At 41.4% G+C, this 16181-nt stretch overlaps 1 protein-coding gene across 2 annotated transcripts in view; it reads left to right on the top strand.

The window, feature by feature from the left end:
• The window catches only part of LOC124145595 (galactoside alpha-(1,2)-fucosyltransferase 2-like), a 50595-nt gene extending 42760 nt beyond the window's left edge, over nt 1-7835 (top strand). Inside the window, exons 2-3 of one of the 2 annotated variants that reach the window (XM_046515424.2) lie at nt 4839-6151; nt 6220-7835. In XM_046515424.2, coding sequence (XP_046371380.2) covers nt 4839-6103 — 1265 coding nt within the window. In that variant the 3' untranslated portion in view covers nt 6104-6151; nt 6220-7835. Of the gene's footprint in view, nt 1-4838 lie in introns of both variants that reach the window. The other variant, XM_046515425.2, reaches the window with a different exon arrangement.
• Nucleotides 7836-16181: the final 8346 nt, after the last annotated feature.

Genomic DNA, 16181 nt, shown 5'->3' with positions numbered 1-16181 from the left:
AAACGGCGATCTCACAAGAAGGTACCACGTGGTCAGGAGTGGGGACACGCCACCAAGTCACCGAGCCACTTGCTTCTAACCCAGGACCCCCGGGATCGGAAATGTTCGTGAATTCACAAAAAATTGAGGGTTGTTTATTGGTATTAACTTTGACTGCAGAACTCTTAGACAAAAGACTGCAAAGGGAGATAATCAAAGAGCCACGAGATCGAGGCGTTGCCAGGGAAGTAACACATTTCTTCGTCATCCTAAGTCAATAACAGCGACCGTATGATAGCCATGGCAACCATCCTAATCAATACCTGGCAAAGACGACAATCTAGTTATGCTGGTATGAAAGTATGTCAGGGGTAATTAGTCAACACCGGAGAGATTGCTATTTATAGATGGGGTAAACCCGACAGTCGGAGTATTTCATGGTTACCATTGTTCCCAATGTCTACTTACATTTACTTTATGTAGCTTGTATTTTTATATGGCAAACATGTGTTGCTGACGAGCTACTCTCTACCCACATCCTCACGGGTCGCTACATATTGTGAATCAGATACTCTACTGATCGCGCGTATGACGTTTTATGTCGAGTCAAATTAACAATATTTGTCTGGCGCATTGAGCACTTTGATTAGCTTACACGGGTAATCAAGTCAGTGAAATATCTGTTTGTTAGTTACAAAGCGTTCTTTGTTTGTACAGGTCGATACAAGATGAATATTTGTCAGGGGCATCACGTCCTTTGTACAGGTTGTTTCAAGTTATATATTTGTGTCAGGTACATCACGTTCTTCGTTTATTCTGGTCGAGTCAAGTTATATATTTGTGTCAGGTTCATAGCGTTCTTCGTTTATTCTGGTCGAGTCAAGTTATATATTTGTGTCAGGTACACAGCGTTCTTCGTTTATTCTGGTCGAGTCAAGTTATATATTTGTGTCAGGTATACAGTGTTCTTTGTTTATTCTGGTCGAGTCAAGTTATATATTTGTGTCAGGTACATAGCGTTCTTCGTTTATTCTGGTCGAGTCAAGATGTATATTTGTGTCAGGTACATCACGTTCTTCGTTTATTCTGGTCGAGTCAAGTTGTATATTTGTGTCAGGTACATAGCGTTCTTCATTCATTCTGGTCGAGTCAAGTTATATATTTGTGTCAGGTACATAGCGTTCTTCGTTTATTCTGGTCGAGTCAAGTTATATATTTGTGTCAGGTACATAGCGTTCTTCGTTTATTCTGATCGAGTCAAGTTATATATTTGTGTCAGGTTCACAACGTTCTTCGTTTATTCTGGTCGAGTCAAGTTATATATTTGTGTCAGGTACATAGCGTTCTTCGTTTATTCTGGTCGAGTCAAGTTATATATTTGTGTCAGGTACACAGCGTTCTTCGTTTATTCTGGTCGAGTCAAGTTGTATATTTGTGTCAGGTACACAGCGTTCTTCGTTTATTCTGGTCGAGTCAAGTTGTATATTTGTGTCAGGTTCATAGCGTTCTTCGTTTACTCTGGTCGAGTCAAGTTATATATTTGTGTCAGGTACATCACGTTTACTCGAGAGCAAAGAAGGAGCAAACCATGCTGTGTGAGCAGTGTCACCTATTCACCACGGCTGCTGTTATAGGCCACAGGCATGAGGTAAAACCTGGAACAAATAGTAGAAAGCTGATTTTATTTTCTGAAGACCTTCAGAAGGTCATACTAAGTTCCACCTTGCGGCATTTGGAAGATGGTCGCCAGTTCCAAGAAGGACGCCTTTATTTTTGAAAATGATATGAAGTTTTGTTGTTTTGCATACGTGATATCATTAAATATATCAAATGAAGCTCTTTTAAAGCTATAAACCTTCACACAATATTTGATTCAACCTTGTGATTTAAATAGGATTTGTTTTATAAGCATTTCATATCATTTTCAAAAATATTGACGGCCATCTTGGAACAGGTGGAGAGAGAGAGGGTGGGTTGGGGTGGGGTGGGTGGGGTGGGGGGGGGGGGGGGGGGGGGGGGGAGCGGGGCCTTCACAGCTGATATAACTATATGATAGTCAAAGGATATAATTTTATACAATTGTCAGCAAACGTGTGTATAAAGTTTCACTCATCTGCATTGGATCTTCACGAAGTGTGTGTATTAGTTGTTTACAGTGTGGAGCATGAATGCCATCTCTTGTTACCCTGCCCCCTTATACTGACACTAGAGCGCCATTATTCAGAAGATGTACCCAAGTCTGTGATATTGTTAATGATTGTTCTGATGTTGAAAAATTGTCTTTTATACTGGCCAACCAAGATGTACTATTCTTAGCTACCATGACCTGTAAACCTTTATTACAACAACGCAAATCTGTTTCATATCATGGTGTGTTAATTGCTATTGCCTGTTTTAAAATGTGTGTTGGCTTAACTAATGTTTTATGCGCCTTTTAGTAATTAGTTTTTATGTAATTCGTCTCTTAATGGTCTCTTAATAATTCATAGACGTGTGGCTCTGTGATGTTTATTTTACAAGGTCATTTATCTTAATATGTAAACAGAGGTGAGACTGTCATAAACAATCTGTCTGTCTGTCTGTCTGTTTGTCTGTCTGTCTGTCACAACAGAAGAGACTGGAATTAGCGCTCAACCGTCACCGTGTCTTTGGAATGATTGTAGTTAGGTCAGGGCCTGGGGTGGAGCGGTGGTCTGAAGCGTGAGTGAGATAACGGGATTGTTAACCTGATACTACTGCCACTGTCTCCAGGGCATAAACTCTCAGGCTGAGAAAGATAACATTAATGGCACAAAACCGGTCTAAGAAAAAGTCCTGGAGCTTCTAGCATCATAAATTTATGTTCGTCTCATCAGCAGAGGTCCCACCCTGCGAGGAAATGTTATTTGCGGCCAAATCTGACCCGACAAGAGACTATATATGTTGAATTTAGCCATTCCTTACAACCGTACACACTTCTCATCACCGAGAGAGCATTAAGGTGCATAAAGGTGATTTTAAAGACGTACTCTGATGCGTCGGGTAAACTGTCACTGTGCTTAGCCTTCACATTCTTTGTCATCAACCTTGCAGTCATCACCCGTTACTTACCAGCCTCAACAAAACGACTCATTTCACCTGTGCCTGAATCAATCACAGAACGTATTTACTGAATATAGATTTGTTTCGGCAATATATTATTATAAGACGCCAATGTTCCCATCCTCTCGTCTCTGTCAGGCTGACAGACATCTAGTTTAATTACAGATGTACATCATAAGAAACATAAATAAACTAGTAGTGTACTTAGTATGTATATAAGAAAGTAATTAGAGGTGTATATAAATTGTACTTAGTATGTATATTAAAGTGTATTTAACGTGTATATAAAATAGCACTTTGTATGTATATAAAATAGTATTTAATGTGTATATAAAATAGCACTTTGTATGTATATGAAATAGTATTTAATGTGTATATAAAATAGCACTTAGTATGTATATGAAATAGTATTTAATGTGTATATAAAATAGCACTTAGTATGTATATAAAATAGTATTTAATGTGTATATAAAATAGCACTTAGTATGTATATGAAATAGTATTTAATGTGTATATAAAATAGCACTTAGTATGTATATAAAATAGTATTTAATGTGTATATAAAATAGCACTTAGTATGTAAATGAAATAGTATTTAATGTGTATATAAAATAGCACTTAGTATGTATATAAAATAGTATTTAATGTGTATATAAAATAGCACTTTGTATGTATATAAAATAGCATTTAATGTGTATATAAAATAGCACTTAGTATGTATGTGAAATAGTATTTAATGTGTATATAAAATAGCACTTAGTATGTATATAAAATAGTATTTAATGTGTATATAAAATAGCACTTAGTATGTATATGAAATAGTATTTAATGTGTATATAAAATAGCACTTAGTATGTATATAAAATAGTATTTAATGTGTATATAAAATAGCACTTTGTATGTATATACGATAGCACTTAGTATGTATATAAAATAGTATTTAATGTGTATATAAAATAGCACTTAGTATGTATATGAAATAGTATTTAATGTGTATATAAAATAGCACTTAGTATGTATATAAAATAGTATTTAATGTGTATAAAAAAATAGCACTTAGTATGTATATGAAATACTACTTAGTACGTACATAAAATAGTACTTAATGTATCATGATGAAGTCAAGCATTTCACATATTCTTTTTCAGTAAACTTCAGGTGGCATGTGGTATCATTTTTGCAATTGTCCTAAACCTCTGAACATAGATGGGGGCACGGGTGGCCCAGTCGTCTAAGGCGCCGCGATTCGCTGTGCCTTGGGCACGCCAGAAACCTATGATTGTGGGTTCGAATCCCGGTTCGCCCCGATTATGTTTCTAGGTTTGTCAGCACCATACCCTTGCTCGTGGGTTTCACCGAAGTGGTAAACGTCTGAGACCTGCATCACTTCGGGCTTTCCTCCCACATTAAGCTGACACGCCGTGATATAACTGGAATACTGTTAAAAGCGGCGTAAAACCACACTCACTGACTCACTCACTCTGAACATAGATACATAACAATATCTATGTTTCACCACGTTCAGAAACAAACGCCCCATAGCTCAAGGAATGAACTTTGTCTTAAGTTAGTCGTGTGGGATAGGGGTTACAGACCCCCGTCATATAGCTGGAATACTGCTAAGTGCGGCGTTAAACAACAAACACACATACAAAACAAGTTATACACCCCACCGGTCTATGCGTGTATCCCCACTGCAGCAGGGTCAGTAATGTTAAACATCTTTTCAATCATGAATTTCAGGACGTATGTGTTACATTTTAACGTCTCTGTTTCAGAGTTCCTGTTGCTGGTTGTCTTCTGTGTTTTCACGGCCCTCATGGCGTACCAGTGGCGGGCTGAGTTGCAAGTCTATCACATGTTCATCAACGGCTCACTGTCGTACCCGGCCTTCATTCCTCCCTCTCCTGCAACGCTGAACTCGAGTCAGAATGCCACTGATCACTTCCTCTGGACAACCGATACCTCTCGGGTATCTCCACAGGAAGCATCAAAACTTTCACCAACTTCCACAAAAGTACAAAAAACATCCACCCCTTCCGCAAGAAACAGCACGACGACCACCACTCCGAAACACATACCAACCACATTGACGACTTCCAGCAACCACAGCGCCACAACAACAACTCCACGGCCAATACTGACCACCCCTCCCCCAGCACCAAAGCCTCTAGTGTGTAAAAACCCGTTCAGGAAGGAGTACATCAAGAAGCAGAACTTCTTGTGTTGCAGGCCTATTGGGAGACTCGGCAACATGATGTTTGTGTATGCGTCGTCCTATGGAATAGCTGCCTCGAATAACAGGACACTGATTGTGGACAAGGGGTTAAGTCTGACCAAATATTTCAACCTTAATGCCCAATTAGTGGATGACTATAACTGTGTGATCACAGGGACGAGGGGTATGGGGTCGAGGCAGGACTGTGCGTTCGACGAGCGTCTAATGAACATCACTTATGGGCGGAACACGTGTGTGGGGAGCTATTTACAATCATACAAGTACTTCGAGCATGTAAAGGAAGCAATCAAGAAACAATTTACATTCAAGAAGGAAACCAGAAACAAAGCGATGGGCATTATAAATGGTGCTATAAACACATTCCATAAACGTAATACGACAGTGAATGACACCCGCCCCGTGTTGGTCGGCGTCCATGTGAGACGGGGCGATATGGTTAAACACAAATTTGGTTATGCAATTGCAACGCCAGAATATTTAGGAAATGCCACTAAGTATTACCGGGACAAGTTCCCCAATAGGTTGTTTATTGTGTGTTCTAATGATATGACATGGACAAAGCAACACGTTGTTGGTGATGACGTCTTCTACGTGGAGGGGAACACGTTTGAAGTTGACATGGCGGTGTTGGTGAGCTGTAACCACAGTCTGACCACTGTGGGATCCTTCAGTTGGTGGGCGGGGTTCCTGGCAGGGGGACAGGTTGTGTACTATCAGTGGCCAGCCATCGAGAAGTCAGGACTTCGGAGACACTTCTCAGCCAATTACACAGATTTCTTCCCCCCTTCCTGGATCGGGATGTAGTGACCTACCCGAGGTTGTGTATATATTTGGGCAGCACCTCGTGATCAGGATTAAGTGACGCGTGTTACCATGCATCTTAGTGGCAGCACCTGCCGTGTTGATGATGTCGTGATCAGGATTAAGTGACGCGTGTTACCATGCATGTTAGTGGCAGCACCTGCCGTGTTGATGATGTCGTGATCAGGATAAGGTGACGCGTGTTACCATGCATCTTTGCGGAAGCACCTGCCGTGTTCACGAGACAGGACACGCCTTGTAAAGACGAGTTGTTACTGAGGGCTATTTGTGCTGCCTTGTCGTGATGACAGAAACACATATTATCATTGCACAGCTTGTTGGACATAACACACACGGTGCCTTGTTTTGAAAAAAACCCTTTTAGGTCGATGTGGAGTTTAACTCACAGATCAGTGATACAGTTTCATGTCGCGCCGCACTATCATGTGGAATCGGCGTATTTCTTGCAATATATATGTGTTCGTTAGCAGATTATTTTTCAATATATGTATGTTAAAAGTGACATATTATACCTAACAGACAATCGATACCATCCATGCATTTCCGACATTTCTGAAATGTTGGTTTGACCTTGTGTTTTCAGTTGATGAAGAACAAAGTGACTGGTGTCTGGATTTCGGAGACACGAAGCGACCTGTGATTGTAGTGTTTTCGCCTGCCTTGTAACGTTTGCTCTAGTACCTAATAATCCGTATTGTTTGTTCCTCAGTCACGGGGGTGCACGGGTGGCCCAGTCGTCTAAGGCGCCGCGATTCGCTGTGCAGAGTTGCGTCCCTTGGGCACGCCAGAATCCTATGATTGTGAATCCCGGTTCGCCCCGATTATGTTTCTAGGTTTGTCAGCACCATACCCGTGCTCGTGGGTTTCACCGAAGTGGTAAACGTCTGAGACCTGCATCACTTCGGGTTTTCCTCCCACATTAAGCTGACACGCCGTGATATAACTGAAATAATGTTGAAAGCGGCGTTAAACCCAACTCACTCACTCACTCACTCCTCAGTCAAGAGACACTTGTGTTGTTGTCCAGCACCACACCTGCTTCTCCCCGTGTGACGTACATGTACTGCCTCCCCGTGTGACGTACATGTACTGCCTCCCCGTGTGACGTACATGTACTGCCTCCCCGTGTGACGTACACGTACTGCCTCCCCGTGTGACGTACACGTACTGCCTCCCCGTGTGACGTACATGTACTGCCCCCCGTGTGACGTACATGTACTGCCTCCCCGTGTGACGTACATGTACTGCCTCCCCGTGTGACGTACACGTACTGCCTCCCCGTGTGACGTACACGTAATGCCTCCCCGTGTGACGTACACGTACTGCCTCCCCGTGTGACGTACATGTACTGCCTCCCCGTGTGACGTACATGTACTGCCTCCCCGTGTGACGTACACGTACTGCCTCATGTACTGTCTACCACAACAGACCGTAGTGACAGCCCCCGACAGATATGTGGATTCCCTTCAGTTAGATTCAAACGGACCGTGTCTGTGAATCCGTCCCAAACATTCCACCTTCATGTGGCGAACACAACAAAATTCGCTGAAACGTCCCCGGGAAGGACGTTAAAGTTCATGTTGCATGCATCTGTCAGTATAGTTCATGCCCCATGCATCTGTCAGTATAGTTCATGCCCCGTGCATCTGTCAGTATAGTTCATGCCCCATGCACCTGTCAGTATAGTTCATGCCCCGTGCATCTGTCAGTATAGTTCATGCCCCTTGCATCTGTCAGTATAGTTCATGCCCCATGCATCTGTCAGTATAGCTCATGCCCTGTGCATCTGTCAGTATAGTTCATGCCCCGTGCATCTGTCAGTATAGTTCATGCCCCGTGCATCTGTCAGTATAGTTCATGCCCCGTGCATCTGTCAGTATAGTTCATGCCCCATGCATCTGTCAGTATAGTTCATGCCCCATGCATCTGTCAGTATAGTTCATGCCCATGCATCTGTCAGTATAGTTCATGCCCCATGCATCTGTCAGTATAGTTCATGCCCCGTGCATCTGTCAGTATAGTTCATGCCCCGTGCATCTGTCAGTATAGTTCATGCCCCATGCATCTGTCAGTATAGTTCATGTTGCATGCATCTGTCAGTATAGTTCATGCCCCGTGCATCTGTCAGTATAGTTCATGCCCCATGCATCTGTCAGTATAGTTCATGCCCCATGCATCTGTCTGTATAGTTCATGCCCCATGCATCTGTCAGTATAGTTCATGCCCCGTGCATCTGTCAGTATAGTTCATGCCCCGTGCATCTGTCTGTATAGTTCATGCCCCGTGCATCTGTCTGTATAGTTTATGCCCCATGCATCTGTCAGTATAGTTCATGCCCCGTGCATCTGTCAGTATAGTTCATGCCCCATGCATCTGTCAGTATAGTTCATGCCCCATGCATCTGTCTGTATAGTTTATGCCCCATGCATCTGTCAGTATAGTTCATGCCCCGTGCATCTGTCTGTATAGTTTATGCCCCATGCATCTGTCAGTATAGTTCATGCCCCGTGCATCTGTCAGTATAGTTCATGCCCCATGCATCTGTCAGTATAGTTCATGCCCCGTGCATCTGTCTGTATAGTTTATGCCCCATGCATCTGTCAGTATAGTTCATGCCCCGTGCATCTGTCAGTATAGTTCATGCCCCGTGCATCTGTCAGTATAGTTCATGCCCCATGCACCTGTCAGTTTAGTTCATGCCCCGTGCATCTGTACTTGACACTATAAACACCAACCCATCCCGACCCCCACTTTCGTACCCAGTCCTTTAGTCAGCGTCAGCGTGCTTTCTTGAACTGTTGCACTTGGTCCCAGTACGGCAATAGACTGCCAGTAACGCGGTAAAGTTCCCACAATGGGGTGTCATGTTTCACTATACCCTGCATGGCATTCATAGATGTTTGCTAAGGAATGCGTCGTGAGTTGCCTCCTTCTTCTTCATACAGACCAACGGGTCTTATGTCGGTGTGCTCAGCAGACCGTGTCTGCCCGGGTGATGTGATCACCAGACCGTGGCTGCCCTGGTAATGTGCTCAGAAGACCGTGGCTGCCCGGGTCCTCGCTGGGACGTCGTTGTGAGGGAACAACGTTGTCCTAGTTTTCTATGCAATACTGAAAATTCAGGGACGCTTTAACCACTGGTATGCCTGGCTATTACAACGGAACAGCGGTTACAGGGACCTGCTCTTGGAGTGTACTGAAAAGTGGAAATCGCAATTGGATCGCACGTTGATCTCCATATTGTTGGAGGCGGGATACACAGGTCGTTTTCTCTTTACGATAACGTCTGGATACACCGAAACCTCGATAATACGGACAAGATTGTTGTCAGTTAATCGTATTGTCTATTTATATACCTATATATATGATAAAGTATCTACGATTTGTGTATATGAGACCGAGTATTGTCGATGTGTATATATGTATACATAACAACACAAAACAACACAAATGATGTTTACTGTTTTCTAATAGGTAATGACTTATTCTGTCTGGACCCGATGCCTTATTTATTTGAAGGTTTTTTATTACGTCAGATATTTCATTTTCCGTAACAGTTAATGTATCAAAAATACTCTTAAACATGCATTAGCTCCTACACTGAGTTATGCCCTGTGTCTTGCATTGTGTCTTGCATTGTGTCACGCATTGTGTCTTGTATTGTGTCATGCGTTGTGTCTTGCATTGTGTCACGCATTGTGTCTTGCATTGTGTCATGCGTTGTGTCATGGTCTACTTCCAACTAGGAGAGAACCATTAATATAACATTTCTCATGGAAATCGTGTCAGCTACAGGCCGAAGGTCTGCAGAGGCCAAATTGAGAGTGTCTGATAGTGCGGTGCGTATTCAATATTTACATCAGATATTTATTGAGGGAATTAAATATTTTGTTACAAACTGTTGTTTGTTGACTTATTGAGATGGTGGTCCTGCATGGAATAGGAATAATAAGTTTATTTCTGTCGTGCATGCCATCGGCCCATGCACACAGTTGATACAACAATATTATACTCTCTTCCAAAATATAAACGCAGTTAGTATGTAGTTCTTTGAACCTGATAACAGAAAATCCGATATATAAATTGGATATATGTTTGTTGACAATAAGTGGAATCATTTTTCGTTTTAATTTAAGCTGCTTCTGAGTAGCAATTTTATGTTTTTCGATAACTTTTGAGAATTAGTTTTACCTGCGGTCCAACACAGTTGGAAACATGAAGAAACTCTGGAGAAGGTAAAACATGTGTGACGTGCTATGAGACGCATGAAGCAAAACACAAACACAATTTCATGTATCCAAGTGATGGTGTAGCAGGCATACACTTTTGACACGAATGACTTTAATTATTTATGTTCTCTCACAGTGCCAAAACAAAGAGAGGTGTGATAAGCATGGTAAGCACCATCTTTGATCCTTGTGGGTATTTGGCTCCATACACGGTTCGCGCAAAGTGTCTCATACAAGACTTATTGAAGCTAGGTCTTGATTGGGATGATAACTTGCCACTAGAAATTCAGTCCAGCTGGTATGACTGGCTGGAAGAAATTGAAGACTTCATTCAACCTGTGCAGGCATCACGAGGGATTTTTGATCTCATTGAAGGTCATCTGTTCGCTTATGCCTCCGAGAAACGTTTTAGAGCAGGTGCATACATGCGCTACAAATCTTACAATGACCAGGATGAAGTGACTTGTTCATTCCTGGCTGCAAAGACCCGCGTGTCCCCCCTAAAGCCTGCATTAACAATTCCAAGGCTGGAACTGCAAGGTGCTTCATAAGCGGTTAGACTTTGGTTTTCTCTCCAAGAAGAATTGATGGTCCCTGTCCAGAGAATTCAGTTTTGGACTGATTCAAATACAGTGTTACAATATTTGAAAAAATCCCGACAAGCGATTCAAGCCTTTCGTCGCTAACAGGATAGCAGAAATCCACGATTATTCAAAACCTAAACAATGGCGCCATGTCCCATCAGATATCAATCCGGCTGATCACTGTACTCGCGGACTTCAAGCAAAACAGCACACAGAAACACATCCATGGCTGCGGGGTCCAGAGTTCTTATGGAAAAGTGAGGATACATGGCCAAAACTGTCAAACCCTGTTGATATGCTCAATGATGATCTTGAAGTGAAGAAGAGTGTGTTCAAGACCACTAGAAATGCATCATCTGAAATCAGTCTGAATCAAAGACATTTGACTGAACCACTAATCTCAGATTTGTTGAATCCGACTAATCTTCATGGCAAAGATTGAGTCGCATTTCAGCTTGGGTTCTCAGAGCTGCCAGAAACTTTCTGTCGAAACTCAGGCATCTTGACCTCAAACCTGTAACAGATGAAAGTCTGACAGTGAGTGAATGTGAGGAAGCGTTGCTCGCCTGGGTTCAAGAAGCACAAAAGGATGCATTTCAAGATGAGATTTATTGTGCTCAATCCCGAAACGAAATATCTCCAAAATCATCTCTGATAACACTATCACCATTCTATGATGGACGACATCTCAGAGTGGGAGGACGACTTCGAAAAGCTACTATTCCGAGAGAAGCAAAGTATCAACTCCTCCTTCCAGATTATTACCCAGTCACACAGCTACTGATGAATAAAACTCACAAGGAAAATGCTCACTGCGGTAATGAACACATTATAGCTACAGTAAGACAGCGATTCTGGCCTCTTCATGCAAGAAAGTTAGCAAAGCGTGCTGTCAGAAGTTGTCAAAAGTGTAGGAAGCGTTCCGTGAATCCAGTTGCACCCAAGATGGCAGACCTCCCATCATGTCGTGTAAGCCTTACAGATGGAGTATTCTCTCATACTGGAGTGGACTACTTCGGCCCGACTTTGGTAAAGTTCAAGTGAAGCACAATGAAAAGGTGGGGATGTTTGCTTACTTGTCTGTCTGTAAGGGCAGTACACATTGAGCTTGCTGATTCATTGGAAACAGATGATTTTCTTCTCGCTCGCAGAAACTTTATCGCGCGTTGTGGAAACCCTCAACATTTGTATAGCGATAACGGTACAAACTTTAATGGAGCACACAACGAACTCCGTCAGTGCCTTCATAATCTCAAACAAGCCAAAATCATCGACTTTCTGTGTGTGCGAGGTATTCAGTGGCACTTTAATAGTTCGCTTAGCCCGCACTTTGGTGGTGCATGGGAACGACTGGTGAGATCTGTAAAAACAGCCTTAACTTGTGTTTTGAAAGCAACCTGTGTTCATGAATCTGTGCTTCGCACATCTCTGATTGAAGTCGAAGCAATGCTGAACAGTCGACCTTTGACTTACAACAGTGCAAACCCAAACGACTTCACTGCCTTGACACCGAACTATTTTTTGCTCGGCAGATCTAACCCATTCCAACCAGTTGATGTGTTCCAGGACAAAGAGATGTGCAGCAGAAAAAAGATGGCGCCAAGCCCAACTCCTTGCAGATCATCTGAATCGCCGATGGATGAGAGATTTCTTACCTAACTTGACAGTAAGGCATCGCTTGAGAGTTGGTGGATGCAGAATATCGGTGGGTGATCTTGTTCTAATTGTTGATTACTCTAAACCCAGAGGTCAGTGGGAAATGGGAAGAGTAATTGACATTCTGCCTGGTGATGATAGTTAAGTGAGAACTGTGAGAGTGAAAACTCCCAAGGGTGAATACACAAGACCTGCTGTGAAAGTGTGTGTTCTTGAATCGACAGTGTAGATGTGATCTCCAATCATCTATCATTGAATTACCAGTTTATCAGATACATAGAATTTAACTCTTTCAGATGGGATGGAGTTGTGTTGACAATAAGTGGAATCATTTTTCGTTTTAATTTAAGCTGCTTCTGCATAGCAATTTATGTTTTTTCGATAACTTTTGAGAATTAACCCCCTTTAGTTTTACCTGCGATCCAACACAGTTGGAAACATGAAGAAACTCTGGAGAAGATAAAACACATGTGTGACGTGCTATGAGACGCATGAAGCAAAACACAAACACAATTCCATGTATCCAAGTGACGGTGTAGCAGGAATACACTTTTGACACGAATGACTTTAAATATTTATGTTCTCTCACGAACAATGTTCTTGGAAAATGTTGGTGGCCTGATATTCGACAAACGGTGCGTCAAAACGCAGCCATTGTCGATTTGGAAAGTCTCTTACGGCATTGTTTTCATATTCGTTCAAACATAGAGGAAAACGGTAAAGCAAAATGCACGTGCAAGTTATGGCATTCGTAACTCGTAGTAATGGCTATAAAAATGCAAGCATAAGCCAAAGAATTGTCAACATGTTCGAAAATGCCGAGACTTAACGAGACTACATCTGATATTACAACGCAACGGCAGTTTATGCAATCAAAACAAACATATGAATCTTCTTAATTCCCTTACATTGTGATTGTAACGTAATATTCAATACTCAGCAATGACTTAATATTCTTATAATGTGCAAGTCGTTTTGAATCACTGATAATACTAAAAATATTTTGTTTTTCACAATTTTCTAATCTCTGTCTGAACATCGACAGAAAATATGAAATATCCCCAATATCTTGACTAACCCATGCATATCCGAAACCATACGTGCATAACAACAATCTTACACAGGATGCGCATGTCTTCCTTTCTGCCGAATCTAACTTCTTAATAAGTAGGTAACATTGTCTTGGATAACGATCATCTGACATCTAACAATTTACACCAGTACTTTACTCATGTTTGGTAGTAATCTATATAAAGTCCATGTCTACCGCAGTCGGCTGAAGCTGCACTACTCGGTACATGTTTTCCAACACCCAATACAAAAATTATTATGAAATCTATCAATAACATCTCTTTCTTGGAAGCCCCGCCCCTCCGCCCCATATAACAAAATAAATCACGCAATCAAACAACTTATTTACAGGAATATTTTGGGTATTAATGCTGTAATTGCTTAATAACAAACAGAGCTTCACTGGCTTTTGAAACAAGAGTATTTGTACACACTGTCCATGACAACCTAGTAGAAACATAATACCTAAATAATTATAATAAATTTATGTCTTTAGTAGCTCTCCATCAAAATATCACTTCTCATAATGTCGTAATTTACCCCCATTTCGAAGAACTAATATTTCTCTCTTGTCCATATTTATCTGTAACACCCCCAACCCCACCCCCATCCCCCACACCCACCCCCACACCCCACACCCCCACCCCCATCCCGATCTACAATATTTACAATAAAATGTCAATCTTTCTTTGCAAACCAATCCACTCTCATCAAAAGTACATACATGTACATCACCAGCATACAATAATAACAGTAGTTCCAAATATTCTACACCTATAAATATACCTCTTACATCTGCATCTTCCATGATGGATTGAAATTCTGAAATAAATATTGCTAATACAAACGGGCTGATAACACAACCTTGTCCGACTCCACTTAAACTATCAAAATAATCAGTAATAGTAGCGGTGGGTACTCTTACAGCTGCCGTTATATTTGAATACATTTTTCTCAGTACAGCGAATTTTTTACCATTAACACCTTTATTCATTATTAAATACCACAGTAATCATATAAACAGAATCAAATGCTTTCTTAAAGTTTACATAAATACAGCAAAATGTCCGCCACTTTTAGATAAATACTTTTGTACAAGTCAAAGTGGAAATATTATCCGTTGTGCAATAGCCTTTCCATAATCCTGCCCGGGACTCAGGTATACTCTTAAAGTGATCAGAAAAAAACGTTTAAGACGCGCATTTAGAATAGAGGGAGTTTGAGGTCAGTTTGAGATCAGCGACTATGAAGCAAGCAATCACTCACTCACTCACTCACTCACTCACTCACTCACTCACTCTGGTTGTCTATGGAAGATCCACAAAATTTATGGATCAGTTTTTTGCCCAGAATGGAAGATAGTGATAACCCCCACACCATCCCAAAGTCGCATACATTGCGTCTTCTACATTGCCCAACACCTCAGAGATGAAATCACTGACTAAATCCTACACCACACTTGAAGGGTTCCGACCAAAATAGTTGTGCTTCCCAAAACCAGGGCAGACAAATCATGAGATGAGGCCAAACAGCTAACCTTTGAGTTAGCATATGCATGTACGCGTTACTCAATACGGGGCAATAATATTAGTTATGGTGTCTCTTGAGCCCAATATATTTCTGTTAACCTAATATGACACATATACGGCAACTTAAGACACACACCAAAAAATGATTATGTTGAAAGTTTATACTATCTGGTATCCATATCGCACATGTTATGTCAAAGTGAAAACTTGACACTTACAACTGTTGATGTTTAGGGTCAAAGGGAGAAATGAATCATTAAAACACAAAACAGTGTCGAATAACGAATTTCTGAACCAAAATTTCCATGTGAAATGTGTGAAGTGGTTGTTAAAAAAATCCAAAATGACTGTTACTCATATTAGGTCAGTAACAACCATCTTGGATTTATACTGACGATATACGGGCTCATATTGGGTCAGTAGTTCTGCTCTCTGATTGGTCAATCCCGCTTTAAGGTATAATCAAGGGCAATACATAGAGAATACTACCCTCATTCTCGTTAGATACCATATTTACCAAAAAATGTTTCGTAAAAATGGCATCTAACGAGAATGAGTGTGGTATTTTATTTATTACCCACGTTAAATATATATTAGTAAGTAAATACATAAGAACTTTCGTTCGTTGACAGAACAAACAGAAACCGGTTGCAAAATCTGGTTGCGCATGAATATTGATATATGCCCAGATATGGGCATTGTTGACATTTCTATGCATACGCATTAACAACATGCGCCTGCAGTTATGTTTGCAAACCATTTTGGAAGAGGGAAATCAGAGTGTTCGCCAAAGACATTCATGTTAACTGTACCACCCTATACTGAAGACGTGAAAATCAACAAACTCAAGTCTGCTTGCATGTCAGTGACAGCTTCGAACGATCGAAGGGCAAGGTCACCACTGGAATAAGAAGAGACAACCTTGATCTACTCGCAGCGTTTGACTTTAGAGATAGGGAATGTTATTGTTCACATTTGGGATGTTTGGGGC

This window comes from Haliotis rufescens, unplaced genomic scaffold (assembly GCF_023055435.1).
Source record: "Haliotis rufescens isolate VD_foot unplaced genomic scaffold, xgHalRufe1.0.p SCAF_8, whole genome shotgun sequence".
Lineage (NCBI taxonomy): Eukaryota > Metazoa > Mollusca > Gastropoda > Lepetellida > Haliotidae > Haliotis > Haliotis rufescens.
Note: the sequence above shows the minus strand (reverse complement) of the source record. Positions and strands in the feature narration are given on the sequence as shown.